Source organism: Myotis daubentonii, chromosome 8 (assembly GCF_963259705.1).
Source record: "Myotis daubentonii chromosome 8, mMyoDau2.1, whole genome shotgun sequence".
In the NCBI taxonomy this organism is placed as follows: Eukaryota; Metazoa; Chordata; class Mammalia; order Chiroptera; family Vespertilionidae; genus Myotis; species Myotis daubentonii.
In genome coordinates this window covers 11,528,834-11,548,237 of record NC_081847.1, presented here as the reverse complement: position 1 = coordinate 11,548,237, position 19,404 = coordinate 11,528,834, and the positions used below count along the sequence as shown (strand labels likewise).

General features: G+C 49.8%; 1 protein-coding gene across 4 annotated transcripts in view; it reads right to left on the bottom strand.

Moving 5' to 3' along the window:
* The window catches only part of ATP9A (ATPase phospholipid transporting 9A (putative)), a 119,065-nt gene that overhangs the window by 31,301 nt on the left and 68,360 nt on the right, over positions 1-19,404 (bottom strand). For all 4 annotated transcript variants that reach the window (XM_059705290.1, XM_059705288.1, XM_059705289.1 and 1 more), the window contains exons 12-14: positions 19,198-19,340; positions 18,147-18,259; positions 12,169-12,381 (exon numbers count right to left, since the gene is read on the bottom strand). In XM_059705290.1, the coding sequence (XP_059561273.1) occupies positions 12,169-12,381; positions 18,147-18,259; positions 19,198-19,340 (469 nt within the window). The remainder of the gene's footprint in view (positions 1-12,168; positions 12,382-18,146; positions 18,260-19,197; positions 19,341-19,404) is intronic.

The following is a 19,404-nucleotide window of genomic DNA, read 5'->3' as shown; positions in this document are numbered from 1 at the left end:
GGAACGCAGCCCTGAGGGCACCCTGATCATAGCCTGGCAAGACCCGTGTCAGACCCCTGACCCGCAGGACTGTAACAGTAAACCCGTGTTGTTTTGAACTCCAGATTTGCAGCGATTTGCTACAGCAGCGATAGGAAACAAGTATAGGAGGCGCCGGGTTTAATGCCAAGCAAGCTGCCATTTTATTCCATCCAAGTTCAAGGTCATGGTGTCTACAAAAGAAACAAGAAAAGGCACCCTCCCTCCTTTCTTCCTATGAAACGATCTTTAGGGAAAGACAAGGGGGTGGATTTCGGGAGAGTGTCGACTTGAGGAGGGAGGGAAGCATCCATCTGAAATGCTTTATCATCGTTAAGCCTGGTGGTGAGTACATGGCGTGCACTACATTACCCTCTGTAACTGTCTGCATGTCTGAGATGTTTCATGATTATGGTTATTTTTCTCATCGACGGGGTGGTAGATAAAGAGTCACTTTTCCAGGAAACCTAGTAGCAGCAGCCACCAACAGCACCTCTATTTTATCGGGGTTCGCCCTGAGTCCCCATTCCTTTCCCCAAGAGACTGCAAAAGCCACAAGGAAGCCGCCCCCAGCTTGGCACCCCAGGCATCGCTGCGGCTGAAGTGCCACACCTGAAGGTGGGGGGGTCAGACTGGAGGTCAAACCCGCCCCACCCCACCCCCTTCCAGGGCCTCTGAAATCCGGGCCACAGTGGACTAGGCCTCATTTCTGTTCCCACTGTCACGGTTGTGTCTATACAACCCTGGTGGGTGCTGTGCTCAGAGACCTAATAGGCTTCTGTTACTGATATTAACGGAATTCACATTAGAAAGTTCTTCTTCGAGAACAAGAAACTCCACCCTGTGGTAATCATGACACAGCAAGCCAGCCATGGTGAAGGGAGCTAGCTTCCAATCTGCCAGGGGAAGCCGCGGTCACACTGCTCTCCCCCACACCCCCAAAGCAAAGGCCAGTCCAGGAACGATGTTTTGTTTTGCTTTTGCTATTAACCTGCTTAAGTCTCTGTAAATGTATTTATTTAATTCAATGACCCTGACCTTCAATATCCCTGGCCTACCTGCTAACAATCTTCTTTCAAAGTTTAAAACCAGCCCGGCTGGTGTTGCTCAGTGGTTGAGCGTCGACCTATGAACCAGGAGGTCACGGTTCGAATCCTGGTCAGGGCACATGGCTGGGTTGCGGGCTCCATCCCCAGTGTGAAGTGTGCAGGATACAGCCAATCAGTGATTCTCATCACTGATGTTTCTATCTCTCTCTCCCTCTCCCTTCCTCTTTGAAATCAATAAAAATTTTAAAAAAATTTTAAAATTAATAAATCAGTAAAGACCCGTATGTACAAAGCAGTCCCATCTGTGTACAAAATGTTTCTGGGGTGACACGTGAAGAGAAATACATCTAGCTTTCACTTGCATCTTTCCACACTGCTGACATATTTTAAGCATGTACATGCATTTCTTTTATTTTTAATTAAGTAAATAAAATATCCCAACAGAATACAAATACCTAGATACACACAAACCCAAAAAAGCTTAGCTAAATTTACATCCTCTACGTACCAATTTTACGTGAGAAGAAAAATCCTTCTTCGCATTTCAAACATGATTGTTATTAAAAGAATTTTTTCACTCTTGTTTCAAACAGCTGGTTCAAACCCAACTTTATTGTTCTGAAAAGATGGGAAAAGTCTGTGATACTGGGCTTCGGGGAGACCTGCTAATCCCCCAAAGCCTGTTCCTAACTTCAATGGAGAAAGAATCTCTAACTCCAGGACCACAGGGGACTGTGGGCCCAGCCCGGCCCCCACGCCGTGGACCCCACAGGCCTTGTTAGCGGAGACGCCGACTATAAATTTGAAATGATCGACACTGGCAAATGCTCCTGATGAGGGATGAATTGCAACTGGAGGTAAACATCGTTTAACCGAGCTTTATCCTACAGCGAATCTCAACAGAGCTAAGGGGCCTGCATAAGACTACGCCTGTCCTCCCTCCCCCGGCCCCACCCCTTGGGTCCCTCTCCTAATCAAAACCTTATTGGCTCCTGGGGGCTGATTCCAACAGGATATGAGCCCTGCGGGGGGTCGTTCATTTTTACCTTCCACTCTCTCACTTCGACTTTGTCAGCCTTAATTTAAAGCTACTTCCTAACAGAACACAGAGCTCACCCCGCCCCCATCTCGCCCAGGTCCCACTGAGAAGAGACAGGCGCAGAATCCTAGCATAGAATCGGGCGCTCACTAACCCTCTCCGCTGTGGCAGGGACAAACACCTCAGGGGTGAGGACAGACCGCCACACTCCTTCCCAGAACAAGGTGACATAAAAGCGGGCTACTTCCCATTCTGGCGGGTCCAAGCCTCCCTTCAAAAGAATCGTCAAAGTATGAAGATTTCAGGGTCCTGTGTCTCACTGTCCTTAACAGCCAGAGTTGGGGCCTCAGGGGGTCTTGGGTCAGAATACCAGGAGGTCAGAGCAGCAAGAGAAAAAGAAACCTCGTTAGGTGGAGGGATAGATGGATGGATCAGATCCAAACTTGGTATGAGTTGCCTGGCTGTCATCCTGCCAGCCGTGTGGCCTTGCCAACCACATCACTGGCAAAATGGCACAATCATAACCAGTGGGTTGCAAGGAATGCTGAGGGCCTGGTGCAGGCACAGAGCAGGGGTTCCGCAGGGGCCATTTCTTGCTGCTGTAGGGACCACTGCTGACCTCACTCTCTAAGGCTGTGAGCTCGGCCCTGACACCTTCAGGAGGCCGAGCTCAGCGAGGATTACTGAAGTTTAAGAATTTGCCTGAAATCACACAGCTCATCCAGAGAGCATGGAAGGGAAGGTGAGGCGCCGATGCGATGCCCTCGTCATTCGTGGAATTAGTGGGAAGGGGGTCTGGAAAGGCAGACGTTCATTGATGCCCTCGACCGACTACAGGAACACAAAGCAACCCAATGTCTTCCTGAGACTCAGCCCTCTGCTGACGTCACAGAGCAATGGTGTTCCGTTGCCCCCACGCTTTTTCTTGTTTGTTTGTTAATCCTCACCTGAGCATATTTTTTCCATTGACTTTTTTTTTTTTTTTTTAGAGAGAAGGGAGGGAGGGAGAGAGAGAGAGAGAGAGAAACATCAATTGGTTGCCTCCTGGATGCACACACCCTGACCGGGCTGTGGAGCAAACCTGTAACCCAGGTACATGCCCTTGATCAGGAATCGAACCTGAGACCCTTTGGCCTGCAGGCTGAAACTCTAACCATTGAGCAAAACCAGCCAAGGCCCAACACTCTTTAAGAAGACGGATTACCAAAAGCAAGGTGCAAAACTGTATCTACAATTTATAACTTGCTTTTAAACTCTTTCACTATTAGTTAAAGGGCGAGGAAGATTCCAGTTTCCACAGATGATATCTGCAGGGCGCGGACAGTGATGACAGCGGGTGGCTCAGAGGAAGAGGTCGGGCGAGGAGGACCAACGCAGAGACTTCGCGAACGGAGGTCATGGCGGGAGAGAGACAGCCGTCTCACTGGGCCACAAGCATGGGGCGGCCACACAGAGCATTCTACACATGACGGACAACTTGTAATTAGTGGCTCTGAAATTACGGAGCTAGCCAAGGCCTAGCCAAATGCGTGAAGAAACTTTCACTGATCCTCTCACATATATGCACACCCTGTACAAACACCCACGCACGTCCCCACACACACATGCTCACACGGCACACATGTGCACACACACAAGCACATACGTATCCACACCCACACGTGTGTGCATATATATACAAACACACATACTCGGCACACAAACACACGCACACACACTAGGAAACCGTATGGCTTTCTAAAGGATGTTACTTCCCTCACTTCACTTTCCTTCCTGCTTAGTGATGTGCACCGCAGTGCGATTCTGTATTACAGAAACATAACATTATACACACACACACACACACACACACACATATATGCACAAATTTAGGGGAACTCTGGGAAAATCTACATCAGAACATAAACAGCAGATATCGCCAGGTGATAAGCATTACAGGTTATGTTTATCAACTTCTTTTTGACTCTACAATGTCTGCTTTTTTCTAGGGAGAACATTAGTAACTGTGATTTTTAAAAATTAAGTAATTTTTTGTTAATATGACAGGGTTCGTGGAAAAGACAAATAAGTGAGCCATGGGCTGCGTCTACCTGCTCGCAGCAGAGCGCCTCCTGACGGCTCACACCAAGAAACAGATGCATGAAAAGCGGCGTCTCAGCCACGGTCTCTCCGTGAGCTCCTCTCCGCCAGGTGAGAGCCCCTTCCTCTCGGCTGGGAGCTCCTGTACGGAGCGCCCCTCGGGCTGCAATCAACCGCTGAATACAGACCCTTCAAGGCTTCCCAAGCGGAATGTGCACAGGAAACAAATTTAGGAAGCCCCGCTTCTGTTACAGGAAATGAACACCACCCCAACTGGTAGGAATTACCCCGGCAGCTCCGCGGTGAAGAGAATGCTGGCTCCTGCATGTGTTTCTAAGCTGACCCTGCCTTGAGCAGCAATGTTTTACTGATACAGAATTTCAAAGGGAGGGTTCTAGATACGGCCACGGCCACGTGGAGACCCACGGGGACTCGGAAACGGCTCAGTTTTCAGTAGATTTCACCGTGAGGGGATTTCTCCTGCTCTCCATCGCATGGTGCGTCTTTGCATGCAGATTTGTAGTTTGCGGCACACAGCTTTTGAGATCATCTAGAAGGCTGGTCAGTAAACTACTCACAGTGGTTGTAGCTTTTGTTAGTAGGATTGTGGTTTACTTTATTTTCTTATCTGTATTTTCACATATTCCACCAGAAACACAGGACAGTGGTGCAATACAAATAATAACATTGTGTGTGGGGGGGGGGGGGGGGGATTACCAACAAGACCTCTGTGAAGATACCAAAAGGCCCAAAGAAAATACTTGTTTTTCAATCATTATTCAGAATCTTAGAAAAGCAGGACCAATCTGAATCCCAGTGCAATTAATGGACGGAAGAGATGAAGAATTATTCACTCAAGAAAAAGGAGCTAAGAAGCACAGAGCAGTCCATGAAAGATTTACCCTCGTGGGAAAACCCTTGCCCAGCCCTAAAACAAATTATCTCAGGATTCAGTGGGAGCAGAGGGGTGTGGGGCAGGCATGAAAGACCCCCGTAAAGACCCCCCACCCCTACCCATCTCTAGCCAATTGGAGTGTTCGAGCTCGGGGGCAGAGTGTGGACTGATCAGATCCCCAACATCTGGAACGTGTTCCAATTCCACAAGTACCGGACGCTGCCATTCCCAGTCCAAACTACCAAGAGGCTGGTCCCTCCTCTCGCCCACCATTCAGTGGATCGTCCTCACGCCCCAAACGGGAAAGGGAGAGCAAACCGACTAAGCCTGATGAGGCAACGAGGACACCCTGCAGTGGTGACCAGGGCCCGCGTCCAATAGGTCGGCAGCAACAGCCATCCCTCCTCTCCCTCCTCTCCTCTCGTTCAGCACACAATCCCATCCGGGAATTCGGCCACGGGCGACACTGTTCACCCTTAGGAAGCCTGGTCCAGGTGTCATTTGTCGAGCCTCACAGCTGTTCTGCAACCACCACGCAGGCTGGAAGGAGGAGTCTCCTGGGGACACACTCCTTTGCCCAGAGAAAGAGAAAGAAGTAACAAGAGGGAAAGGCCCATCGGGGAGCCCTTCCACGTCTGAGCTTTGGGAAGGGCTCTCTCTGCGCTGTTCCCAGCTGCCACCAACCAGGGCTCGCTGACATTCGGAGGCTAGTCCGCACCGTTAAACACGTCCTCTACCAGGGAAGCCCCTGCTCCTTACAGCGAACAAAACCGCCATTGGGAGTCCCGGTAACGTTGGTGGAAGAGCAAAACGGTTTAAATGTCTGTTCCTGGTAATTTACATCACGGGCCTGAAAATACTCATCCAACCTGACCCACAGGACTTACCGGCTGCCTGCCACGGGCCTCACCACCCCGTCTCGTGGGCCCATGTCACAGACCACGGAGGCAGGACGAGAATACGTGGCTGTTCTGAGTCCCAAGACTTGGGTGCTCAACTGCCTCATTCCTGCTGCCTCCTTGGAGCCTGGCTGCAGTCCTGTCCCACGCTGTCACCTAGCCCAGTGGTCGGCAAACTGCGGCTTGGCAAACCGCGGCTCGCGAGCCACATGCGGCTCTTCCACAAAATACCGACTTCTGCGCATGGGTCACGAAGTTTCAATCGCACTGTACACGCGCCCGCACGTGGTATTTTGTGGAAGAGCCACACTGAAGAGGCCAAAGAGCCGCATGTGGCTCGCGAGCCGCAGTTCGCCGACCACGGACCTAGCCCATCACAGGCGCTCAAATATGAACCCAACCTCCCCATTTCTAGAAACACTGGGTGTAACAATGCTCACTGCAATGTTTATAGATATGATTGCCCAAAATCAGAAATAACCTGAGTTCCAGTCCTATGAGAACATAGGCAATAATGCTGAAGAACTGTTTTTTTAATAATATTCAGGAGAACCGAAAACAGGCATGATAAAATATTAAATGAAAAAAGAGGATACAAAACCATAGCTTATTAGAATTCCCATTGTTTTAAGAAAAAACATATATAAGCCACTGGAAGGTCAGAGAAAGATAAGTATCACATGCTCTCCCTCACACGTGAAATCTAATGAACAAAATAAACTGATGAACAAAATAGATCCAGAGACATAGAACCATGGAACTGACGAATTTCAGAGGGAAGGCGGGGGGTGGGGAATTAACTGGGGAACTTATATACATATGTGCATAGCCCATGGACAACAGTGTGGTGATAGCTTGGGAGGGGTGGGTGCCGGGTGGAGGGAGTCAATGGGAAAAAAAAAAAGACATCTGTAATACTTTCAACAATAAAGATAAACTAAAATATATATATATATATATATATATATATATATATATATACACACATACACACACACTAGGGGCCCGGTGCACGAAATTCGTGCACTGGGTGTGTGTGGCGGGCGGGGGGGGGGGGGGGAGTGTCCCTCAGCCCAGCCTGCCCCCTCTCACATACTGGGAGCCCTCAGGCGTTGACCCCCATCACCCTCCAATCACAGGATCGGCCCCTTGCCCAGGCCTGACGCCTCTGGCCTAGGCGTCCGGCCCGGGCAGCGGGGACCCACAGTGGCAGCGCCCCGCGATCATGGGCTTCGCTTTAGGCCCAGGCAAGGGACCCCTAGCTCCTGGGACTGCCAGCTTCGACCGTGCCCAGCTCCCATCGCTGGCTCCACCCCTACTTCCTGCTATCACTGGCCAGGGCGGCAAAGGCGCCTGATTCTCTGATCATGGCTGGGGGGCAGGGCAAAGGCGGCCCCAGGGCCGCCTTTGCCCTGCCCCCCAGCTCTTAGCTCCCCCCTGGGTTTCTGATCACTGTCAGTGGCAGGGGGCTTCTTCCTGCTTTCCCTTTCGCCTCCCTGCATTGTGCCTACATATGCAAATTAGCCGCCATCTTGTTGGCAGTTAATTTGCATATAGCCCTGATTAGCCAATGAAAAGGGTAGCTCGTATGCCAATTACCATTTTTCTCTTTTATTAGTGTTGATGATACTGGAAGGCTATCAATCAAAATGTTCTTAGTGGCTTCTGGAAAAAAAAAATGGTTGAGCCCAGGCTGGTGAGGGTAGGTGGTTAGAGCATCCGCCCTCAGACTGAAGGGTTGTGGGTTCGATTCCTGGTCAAGCACACATACCTGGTTTGTGGGTTTGCTCCCCACCCCTGGTCAGGGAGCCTGTGGGAGGCAACCAATCAATGTGTCTCTCTCACATTGATGTTTCTCTCTCTTTCTCTCTCCCCCTCCCTCCCTCCCTTCCACTCTGTCTGAAAAGCAATGGAAAAAATACCCTCAGGTGAGGATGAACAAAAAAAACAAAAAAATGAGATAATACATGGAACGTACTTCAAATGGGACCCGATGCCAACCACATGTTCCAGGAAAGTTCCTGTTGTTCTCCTGTACGGCTGGGATTGCAATTGACCCACTTTCTTCTTCTTCTTCTTTTTTTTAATAGTCAGGTTTTGCATGTTTTATTTTTTTTATTTTTTAAATATATTTTATTGATTTTTTACAGAGAGGAAGGGAGAGGGATAGAGAGTCAGAAACATCAATGAGAGAGAAACACTGATCAGCTGCCTCCCGCACACTCCCCACTGGGGATGTGCCTGCCACCAAGGTACATGCCCTTGACTGGAATCGAACCTGGGACCCTTGAGTCTGCAGGCCGACGCTCTATCCACTGAGCCAAACCGGTTAGGGCGACCCACTTTCTTCTTTACAGTCTTCTGGAATTTCCAAATTTTCTACACTAAAAAACATTGCTTTAATAATCAGAACGCAAGTTTTCTTTAAGAAGAAAACTGGAAGGAGAAAAGACCAAAATGCTAACAGATTGGGAAAACACAGGCCTGTGTGTGAATTACAAAGGGTATGATGCTACTGTTTTATGCTGGGCAAGTCCTCTGCCTAAACATACACAGAGGGGTTCCTATCATACAACACCCTAAAAGGGCAAGTAATTGGGTCCTGTTACAGAAAACATTAAAGGGGTAACGCTCTTGAACATGGAATCAAATGAATCCCTTTTGGGCTTAGTAAAAGAATATGCTGATATGAACAGCAACTTTAAAATGTGTGGCTTATTGGACTGCATCAAATTAGACTTTTGGCTGGTGTGGCTCAGTGGTTGAGTATTGTCCTATGAACCAGGAAGGAGGTCACGGTTCAATTCCGGTCAGGGCACATGCCCAGGTTGTGGGCTCGAGCACCAGTAAGGGGCATGCAGGAGGCAGCTGATCAATGAATCTCTCTCACTATTGATGCTTCTATCTCTCTCTCCCTCTTCCTCTCTGAAATCAATAAAATATATATTTTCTTAAAAATTAGAAACTTTTGTGTTTCAAAGGACACCATCAAGAAAAAGCCTTCAGCCCTAGCTGGTTTGGCTCAGTGGATAGAGCGTTGGCCTGTGGACTGAGGGGTACCAGATTCGATTCTGTATCACAACATCGAGGGTCTCATTAGATTTCTTGAGGATCTCACTACATTTATCTTTTCGAGGGCCTTACTAAGTTTATCAGCAGCTTCTAGACAGTTCTTGAGAGACCTTAAAAGTGTGGTTTTGAGCTCTATATCTTCCATTTCTGACATTTGCGTCCTGTTTCTTTGTCTCCGCATTTTTTTATCTTTTCTTGGTGCACCCCTTAGTGGTCTTTGTGCGCAGTCTTGTAGTTAAGCCTTGATTGTTGTCGGTAATACCAGGGGTGATTTGACCTCCAGGCTAACTGGCTATGAGAGTCAGCTGTGTCTGCAGTGGGAGGGCTTCTGTGCTGGATCTCTAGGGAGGTGCTAATCTAGTGTTTGCCTGAGGCTATCCGGCAAATGGCTCTGCGCAGGGCTTGGGCGGGGCGGGTCCCCGGGGATTTACAGGGCGGGCGGAGCAAGCAGTTATGGCTGCTCTCAGTTCCGTCCCTAGGGGCTCTGCCTCACAGAGTCCCAGCAACCGCTGCAAACCTCGGAGAGAAAGCTGCCTTCGAGTTCCGACCGAAGCCAGACAGTCCCGCTTCTCCCGTTTGAGTCTGGGTCCCCAGAGACTCGCCCGGATCTGGAGCTCAGAGTCTGAAACTCCCTCCCGATTGAAAACAACAACCGCGCCCTCCGCCGCCAGCCCGCTCCGCGCGCGCACTCCACACCTGAGTATTTCACTTCAGCACTGCGCCTCCTCTGAGTCTGGGTATGATATTCTCTTTCCTCCTAGTTGTAGAATTTCCACTCAGCCAGCCTTCCTGTGGTTCTGGATGATGTCTGTTCTGTCCTTTAGTTATATCTCTGAAGTGGTTGTTCGAGGCAGCAATCTCCGGCGTTAACCTATGCCGCCATCTTGGTTTCTCCTCACCTCGATTCTGATCAAGGGCACATGCCTGGGTTGCTGGCTCAATCCCCAGTAGGGGGTGTGCAGGAGGCAGCCGATCAGTGATTCTCTCTCATCATTGATGTTTCTATCTCTCTATCCCTCTCCCTTCCTCTCTGAAATAAATACACACACACACACACAATATATACATACATATACACACACACACACATATATATGTATGAATATATATATACATATATATATATATAAATTTTTTTAAAAGCCTTCAGAATGGGAGAAAATATTTACAAATCTGACAAAAGACTTATATGAGATGTATAAACAATTTTTACAACTCAACAGTAAAAAGACACATAACACAATTAGTAGTGAGCAAAGGCTATGGACAGACATTTCTCCAAAGAAGACGCACCAATAACCAGTAAGCACATGGAAAGATGCCCAATATTATTAGCCATCAGAGATACACAAATCAAAACCACAATGAGATTCCACTTCATACTCACTAAGATGGCCAGACTCAAAAGGACCAATGACAAGTGATGGCTAAGATGTGGAGAAACGGGAACCCTCACACCCTGCTGATGGGAATGTAAAATGGTGCAGCCACTTTAGAAAACAATCTGGCAGTTCCTCAGAAGGTTAAACATAGAGTTACATGTGCCCCAGCAATCCATTCCTAGACATACACCAAGAGAAAGATATGTCCACTCAAAAACTTGTACACAGCCCTGGCCCAAGCGGTTCAGTTGGTTGGGTGTCATCCCGTGTACCTAGGGGTCACCAGTTCGATTCCCAGTCGGTGTACATGCCCAGGCTGCAGGCTCAATCCCTAGTAGGGAGCGTGTAGGAGGCATGCCGGTCCATGTTACGCTCTCACATCCATGTTTCTCTCTCCCTCTCCCTGCCTCTCCCTCTAAAAATCAATTTAAAAATCTTTCTTAAAAAAACTTGTACACAAATGTTCATAGCAGCATTATTCATAATAGTAAACAAACAAACACACAAAATACAATCTAAATGTCCATCAACCAATGAATGGATAAACAAAATGTAGTGTTATCCATACAATTGAATATTATTCATCCATAAAAGTCATGAAGTTCTGAGAGGCTACAACACGAATGAATCTTGAAAACGTATGCTAAGGGAAAGAACCAGACACAAAAGGTCACATAATGTATGTTTCCATTTGTATGAAATGCCCAGAAAAGGCAATTCTGCACAGACAGGAAGTAGGTTAGTGGTTGCCAGGGCTGGGGGCGGGGGAGTCTACAGGGGCAATGGCATGGAGTACTTCCTTTGGGGTGATGAAAATGTTCCAAAGTTTATTGTGGTCATGGTTGTGTAACTCTATGAACACACTAAAAAAACCACTGACCGCTACAAGTTAAATGGCTGTAGGGTATGTGAGTTTTATCTTAATAAAGCTGTGTTTTGGTGGTTGTGTTTTTCAAGGGGATGCGGATTCAGTGGGACCTTGTCTCCCTTTTGGGCTAGCCACCTGAATTACAAATAAGACCTCCTGCTCCTTCCTAACTCAGGACACATCTCAACTCCGTGACTACCCCTAGGGAAGATCAAGTCCTGCATGCACGTGAAAGGTACTGTATTTCCCGTGGATGACGCCCCCATGTATATGACGCCCCCCACTTTCCCAACCCAAAGTTAAGAAATCAGTATTTTAAACATTTTTCTGGTTTTCCTCTTAAGGCCTTCCTCTTTATTTGGCACCTTAAGGAGCTGTTCTTCCTGTTTTCTCCACTGTCTGATCATATACTCAGTGGAAGGAGGTCCAAATTGTCTCTCTGCAGCTCCATTTCCATGCTCTTTGCATAGCTGATTACATTCGGTTTGAATTTTGCAGAGTAGGACAATCATTTACCAGTATTTATCTTTTTATTTTTGACACCTTTATTGGTTCAGAACGCTAAGGTCCTGTTGCATCTGCACACTCTCCACCTCCACCTCCAATAAGCTGATGTCAGTAACAGTAAGACTTGTGATTGAAGGAAGCCTGTTTGACAAGGTATGGGCAGCTACACACACGCGTGGGCCTCCCGCCTCGGCTGACTTCCATGGATAAGATGCCCCTCGATTTTCAGTCTAACGATTTTAGAAAAAATAGCGTCTTATACATGGAAAAATATGGTACCTGCCTCGCTGCCCTGCCCCTCCCTGGCTCCTGCCTGCCCTGATAGCGGGATCCATGGGAGCCACACCGGCCCAGGGTTACCTCGTCCGGGCTGGACGCCTGGTACACACGGCACGAGTCTTCATACTGCTTCTCGGCCTCGGCCTGGTCGGTCACGCCGTTGGACTCGTACACGGGGGTCACGTTGTGGCAGAGCGCGATGGCCTTCACGGCCTCGTGCACGCGGCTGCTCATGGTCCGCCGGACTTTGGTGGTGATGGTGGGGCCCTTCTGAGCAGGCGGGTCCTGGGATTGCTGTGAGGAGGGAACGACAAGGAGGTGACCACAGGCACAGAAGGTCTCCAACGTGTGTAAGTACAGCCACGTGCAGTCGGCGTTTCTTACTGCGGGCTAGCGGTAACTCCCAGGCCAGCTACGGCGACACTGCAATAAATGGCGTGTGGTTTTCAGGGCCCCAGTCATTGACGCTCAGCACAGCAACAAAAACCACACAAAATAAATAGGAAAAATAGTAATCTAGTGACTGTGGGTGATTCTGCCTGCTAATGTGTGAACCAGTCTTCCTTTGGGGGTGTCGGGGAGCCTCCAACAGAGTGAGGTCCCACCATGCTGCCAGCGGTCCTGGTGCTCAGACCAGGGCTTCTCCACCGCGGCACTGCTGGCATTCGGGGCAAACGCGTCTGTGGTTGGGACCATCCCGTGCCTGTGGGATGTTCAGCTGCACCTCCAGCCTCACCTCTCGATCCCAGAAGCACCTCGCTCCTAGCGGTCTCAACGGATGCTGCCACAAGTCCCAGGGAGACCAAGCCCCTCCCTGGGTCAGAACCACTGTTTTCAATGTACACTCTTCGGGTTCACGTAAAAGACAGCAACGGCGACTGGTGCTCTACAGGCGTAACGATCATCAGTGACACGTAACTCGGGGCAGGGCCTGGGACAGTAACAGGATTGACACTCCTAGATGAGCGTACTGAACACCTGGTACTACCTAGCACTGCACCTAAGGTAGGTTTCCAAGAGCAATTTAAAGATAAATAAATAAATACGTTCTTTAAAAAGAGACTAATTTTATGTGTGCTCAACTTTTGCTTGCTACGCTGACTTCAGACCCTTCACTTGTGGAAAAGCTATTCCACCCTCTTGTTCAGACCTTTCGACATATGGCTGAGCCTCCTGAATGCATTAAGTCTTGGAGAAAGTGGCTTCAAGCAACATGGTAAAAACAGTGTTAAAGGTTAACCACCCTGAGCTTTATTCTTGGATGGGTTGTGGAAAGCTGTGCGACTTTAAGCCAGCCCCATCTGCCCTCTGGGCCTCATCTTCCTACAAATGAGGGAGTGGGGTAGGGGAGTGGGGTCCACACCCGAGTAGCAGGAATCCCAAGCCACCCGCTCAGCGTCCCCAAAGTGCAAGGCAAGCAGCCCATTCCTGTCTGTTGAATTACACATCGGGTGCCATGAAGACCTCCCTTGGAAAAAGGGTTTCTATTGCCTTGAAATGTAATTTAAAAAATTAAGACCACCAGGCAATGATCACTTGTTAACAGTTTATGTCTCAGATGCCCTCCCATGGCCCACGGGGCCCGTCTGATTAGCCCCTGCCCATCTCTGCAACCTCCTATGCACTCTGCTCCAGCCACGCTGACCTCTTCAGTTCTTTGAACACTGCCACGCTGCTTCCTGCCACAGGGCCTGTGCACTTGCTGTACCCTCTGCCCAGAATACCACTTCCTGGGTCTCTGCAGGGCCGGCTCACTCCATCTCATCATGGAGGTCTAAGTTCAAATGTTACCTCCTCAACGAGGGCTTCTCTGAGCCCCCTAACTCAGCGGTCGCCAACCTTTCAGACCTCATGGACCACCAGTTAGCAACCGCTGCCCTAAATCCTATTACCCCGCCTGCCCTCCCACTGGAAGTCATGCTTCCCGGGGGCTTATCGTCCCCACTGTCTACAATTGGCTGGTGATTCTCCTGGCCGACCGTGAGGACAGCTGTCTGCTGCATCCCTACTATCTAACGCAGGAGCTGCTTGCTGAACAAATGAACAATTTACTGCTCCTAAGGTGGTGGAGGGGGTCCTGACTTGACATGAATTTTTTTCCATCTCCAAGAAGAAAGAAATGTCAAACGGACCCACATCAGGTCCGGATTTTAAACCACAGTTTTGGACAATGGGCCTATCATAGTCTTCCTGCCTCCACGGCTGCGTCCGGGAGCCTGAGATGCTGGCGGACGTACTGGAAGCTACATTCCATTAGAAACATATTTTGCCCAACAGAGGAGAAGCAAGCTGGTCTCTGAGAGTGAAATGTGTTTTCTGCCTGTGAACACATGCCCAAAATAGAGAACAGATGGGCTACACGAAACAAGAAAATGACTTTCGTTTAATTTTTTAATACTATTTTTAGCAGCGGCTTTGGACTCCTCGGGTAATTAGACAATTACTAAATTATTCTTGTCATGCAGGCGCGCACACCGCCCTGGCTTCCTGCTCTGTTAACCTCTGGTGTCAAGAGGACACGGGTTTCACTTCCAGGCCAGAGGGCACGGCATGGTAACGATAATTAGAGTAATGAATCAGAACTGCAGTTTAAACGAATCGTTATTTGCCGAGTGCTTTTGACGAGAAAGACTTTTAATTCCAACACGACACCGAGGCCCGTGGGTTTACAGGACGGCTCTCCCTCTGTGGGACAGGCGCCGTCAGGAAGGCGGTTCCCTGCGTTCTGTGATGTCCGTCCCAGGCACGGACGCACGTCCTCGCGGCTGCCCACCTTCCTCAGCACCTGGACCAAATTATGATTGAGCGCGAGGGGCCAGAGCGAGACCTCTGACAGAGCCATTGCTTCGGCTGGCAAGTGTCAGTAACAGTGGGTTAGAAGGGAAGGCCGCGTGAAGGACCGCCACAAACCTTAGGATTCTGTAAGCAACCTGATTTCATGTCTCCCCCAGAAGACAAACCCTCCCACTGACATCCCAATGGGGGACAAGCCAGGCAGCCCCGGTCTCCACAAGGGCCCCACTTTCAGGACAGGGGATCATTTGACAACACATCAGAAGATGAGGGTGCCCGGCCCCCACCAGCAGGCGGCTGGTTTAAGTCTCCACGCTCACTGATTTCTCTCTGACATTAGCACGTATCCCCTTCCCTGCGACGACGGTGCCTCAGGGAGGAGGGGTCAAAACCACTGGTTCTGAAATTCTCTTAATTTTCAAGTAAAAGGCTCGTTCGCGCACCAAATGGTGATCCACGTGTATCCTTAGACCCTGGTAATTACCAGGGGCTCTGCCAGTGTTAGTATTGGGCCCCGTCTTCAAACATCCTCACATTCCCCATATGGAAGAGTTTCACATTGTACAGTGTTTCTCTCTAGCCTCCTGCCCACAGGCCCTTTAACCTACACCCATTTCTTCTTACTTAAAAAATACCAGGGGAAAATCAAAACAGATGTGGACACAGAGGCAGGTTCCCAGTCCTGCTGCCCTGGGGGAACCACTGGTCCTCTTAGTGGGGGGAGAGAGAGGCCAACGCCGCTCCCTCGAGGTCAGGAGTCGGGAGAGGAACCAAGACCTCCATGTGCAGAGGCCCCGGACGTGGGCCCTGGGGTGGGGTCCTCGCACCACCCAATGCTTCCGAGTCACCCTACACCGTCCCGCCCTCAATGAGACATGAGGATCTGTGAGAAACAGGCCCCTGCTTCTCATTACTGACCCACGGCGGGGCCTTTCCCAACGAGAACTCCAGTTTGTGTGACAGGAAACAGCAGCACAAAAATTAAATACGGAGCCACCGTGGACATAAGTGTTCTTTCTAAATGCAATTAAAACTTCACCACCACCTCACGGGCGTTCGTAATGTTAACGGACAGTGTGGATGGGTGGCAGTAGGTAAAATCACACGATTGAGGAGAAGGAACTCCTGCTTCGATTGTCCCACCTCACTCCCTGAGTAAAGCCCAAAGCTGGTCACGCCTCAGCCTCAAAGGGCACCCCCACAGAGGCAGGCTCGGGGCTGCTACTTCCAAATGACCCACGGAGTTACAGGCTGATTGGCGGTGAGTGAGTAAGTACAGCGTTCACTGTTGAACTGCAGACATCTTAGAGCACGGCAAAGGCAGCACATTTCAATTCTGTGACATCGAACCCCAGACAGCACAGAGGTTCTCAACTGGGGTGATTTGGGCTACCATCTGGCAATCTCTAGAGATATTGGGGTTGTCACCACCGGGGGCAGAGGAGGGAACGTGTACTACAGACAACCTGATGGTAGAGGGCAGAGACGCTGCTAAAATCCTAGAACGAAACACAGGACGGCCCTCACAACGCAGCCTTATCCAGCGCAATGTGCATTCCCGCGGCTGAAAACCACCCTAGCCCGTCGACACGAGGAAGCCAGGGCCAGGGAGTGGCAGACACCTAACTGCGCAGGCTGGGTCCCGTCCATTTAAAATGTCGGTACTGTTCATCGTGGATTTTCCCATGAATTTTGATTACTGAGGCTTGGGGGGGGGGGGTGCACCCATTAAGCTTTGCTCTCAAGGTGCATACCCCACTCTTCTTACCCTCGTTGTCCTGGCCCTATTTTAAAACCATTAAAATTATGAGACTCACTGACAGGAGTGAAAACAGGAAGTTGGGTAGTGTTATTCTAACAGTGGTTCTTAACCAGAAATGCTTCTCAAAATAACCAGTAAACACTTTAATAATTTTAAGAAACAGAGATGTTTGGGCCCCCCACACCTAAAGAATGCAAGAGGTTCCAGGCATACACACACACACACACACACACACACACACACACACACACATATGCTCGAGTTCATGGCACAGGTTCTCAAACTGCTGCAGTTTGGAACCACCTGGTCCCCCTGCTGAGAGTGGGTCTAGAGATTCTGACGGTCCCACGTGACCTGACCCCGGCGTTCCAAACACCGTGCTTTACAAAACACTGTTACAAAGCCCTAGTCATAACTCTAAAGGTCAGGGGAATGATGGCCTGGGCTCCAGGGAATCTTTCGCGGGTGCTCATGGGTCCATAACTCAGTAACTGACTAAAAAAGAATCGTATAGCACATTAACATCGAGCTGAGTTTTACGGCATGCAAGGTATGCCTCAATAAAGCTGTGAAAAAGAAGACACGGGAAAGCCTTCATACCTCTCACCACGAAGTATTCATGCGTTTACTGCAGGATTTTTAGATGTCATGAGAGAAGGACGAACATGCACATTGGCAAGGAGGGAGAGGGGCGGGGGAGGGGGTTGGGGGCGGAGGGGGGGGCGGGTACTATAATTCTGAGCTCACACCAACCTCGAGATGATAACCCTTCAACACTTGGCTATTTCAAACCCAAGGCCAGGATATGGACAAATCCATTTTTGAGCTTCTCCTAAGGAAGGGTTAGGAGTTAAAGTACAAGGTCAGAAATGTTGTTTTCTGACTTTCAACACTTTCCAAAGAGTGTTATCTGCACTAAACCAAAAACGGACCATAAAAGCTGAACTGCACAGATAACTGAGAAGGTATGGCTTCTGTAAGTTCCACGGGCTCTTAAAGTACCCAAAACGGGCGGGGGTCACACCATGACCATGAGGCTGGCTCATACAGTCACCGGCAGGCCCGCATGGCTGAGAAGGGGCCAGGGGGTGCTCAGCCCGACACCAGCAAGCGTGACAATCCACACAGTGAACCCTCCGGACGGAGTCTCCGTCCCCCAGAGGGAGCCGCACAGCACAGGGTGAGTCACTCGGCATTAAGAGTCACATCTCAACATAGGTGTTCATCCACGTAAAGAACCGATCGGGGTATCGGAAGGTAAAGCGACGCTGGTTTGGCTCAGTGAATAGACCGTCGGCCTGCAGACTGAAGAGTCCTGGGTTCGATTCCGGTCAAGGGCATGTGCCTGGGTTACTGCTCAATCCCCAGTAGGGGGCCTGCAGGAGGCAGCCAACCAATGATTTTCTCTCATCATTGATGTTTCTCTCTCTCTCTCCCTCTCCCTTCCTCTCTGAAATAAATAAAAAATATATTTTTTAAAAAAGAAGGAAAGGGAAAGCGTTACCTGGGTGTAGATGCTGAAGATGTGGCTCTGCACTTCGTCCATGGAGTCGAGGCCGTAGGCCACTGTGCCCAGATGGAGCCGCTTGAAAACCATCTCATTCTGGGTAAGAGTTCCTGAAACACAGGCAAACGAGTAACTGGTCCGACATCCGGGAGCTTTTATCAGTCCGAGCAGTAGTGACAGCTGCTGTTTTTGAGTGTTTACTACACGTCATACACTGGTCTTAGCTCCGCCCCTGCTTTCGCCATGCTGCTTTGCTGGCCTGGAATCCAACTCCCTTCCTTTTGAAAATGGCATCCAAGGTTTCCACAGGGAAACCACCCCCCTCGTTTCCTGGGATGGTCCACAGGGAGTGCCGATCAGCGTGCCTGTCTCACTTCACTGGCCAAGAGGGTGGCACATGACGTACACCAGTCCAATCAGATTCTATTCTGAAGGCGCCTAAACCGTGAGCAGGCAGAGGCGTGGGCGGAAGAGGAGTGGAGTCCGGCCACCCAGTGGCAGACCCTACAGAGGCGACCCAGGGGTCCTGATGCTGACACCTCCGGGACTTCCCCGGCTCCTCTCCTCCCCCAAACCCAGTTTCTCTGACGGAGTGAGCCACTCCGACCTCTGCAACAGATTCCCTTTCATCCCGTGGGCACTAAGAGGTAGAGAGGAAGCTTAAACCCACATCTCCCCTCTCCCAGCCCTCGCTCTTCACCACTAGGACATTGAACAGCAGAGCAGGAATCTGGGGTGTGGTTACGAGGCCAGGACAACCAAGTCAGACTGCCTGGGCTCAAAGCCTACTTCCGCCCCCATGTGCTCTGACAAGTCACTTAACTTGGGTTTCATTTGTTCACCTGCAAAAATACAAGGTTCGGATGAGGAATGACTAACTACATATAAACATGGAAACACCCAAAACTTAAGAAGTATGTGTAGAGCTCTGTTGCTATTATCATCATCCCATCACAAATACTCAGTCTTCATCAGAAGATGAAGGAAATCAAGAGCAGCAGGAGGCTCCGGGCACCTCTCTCACCTGCACCCTGGGCAGGAGGCTCACCTGTCTTGTCCGTGAGCAGGTAAGAGATCCTCCCCAGCTGCTCGGGGATCGTGCTGGAGCGAACCACTGTGCCCGGGATTTTCGAATCCCTTCGAATCACCCAGCTGTACACGATCTTGCCCATGTCCAGGTTCACACGCAAACTGGCCAGGGAAACAGAGCCAACGTTAACAGGATGCACGCAAGGCCCTTGTGTCTCTTCTGCAA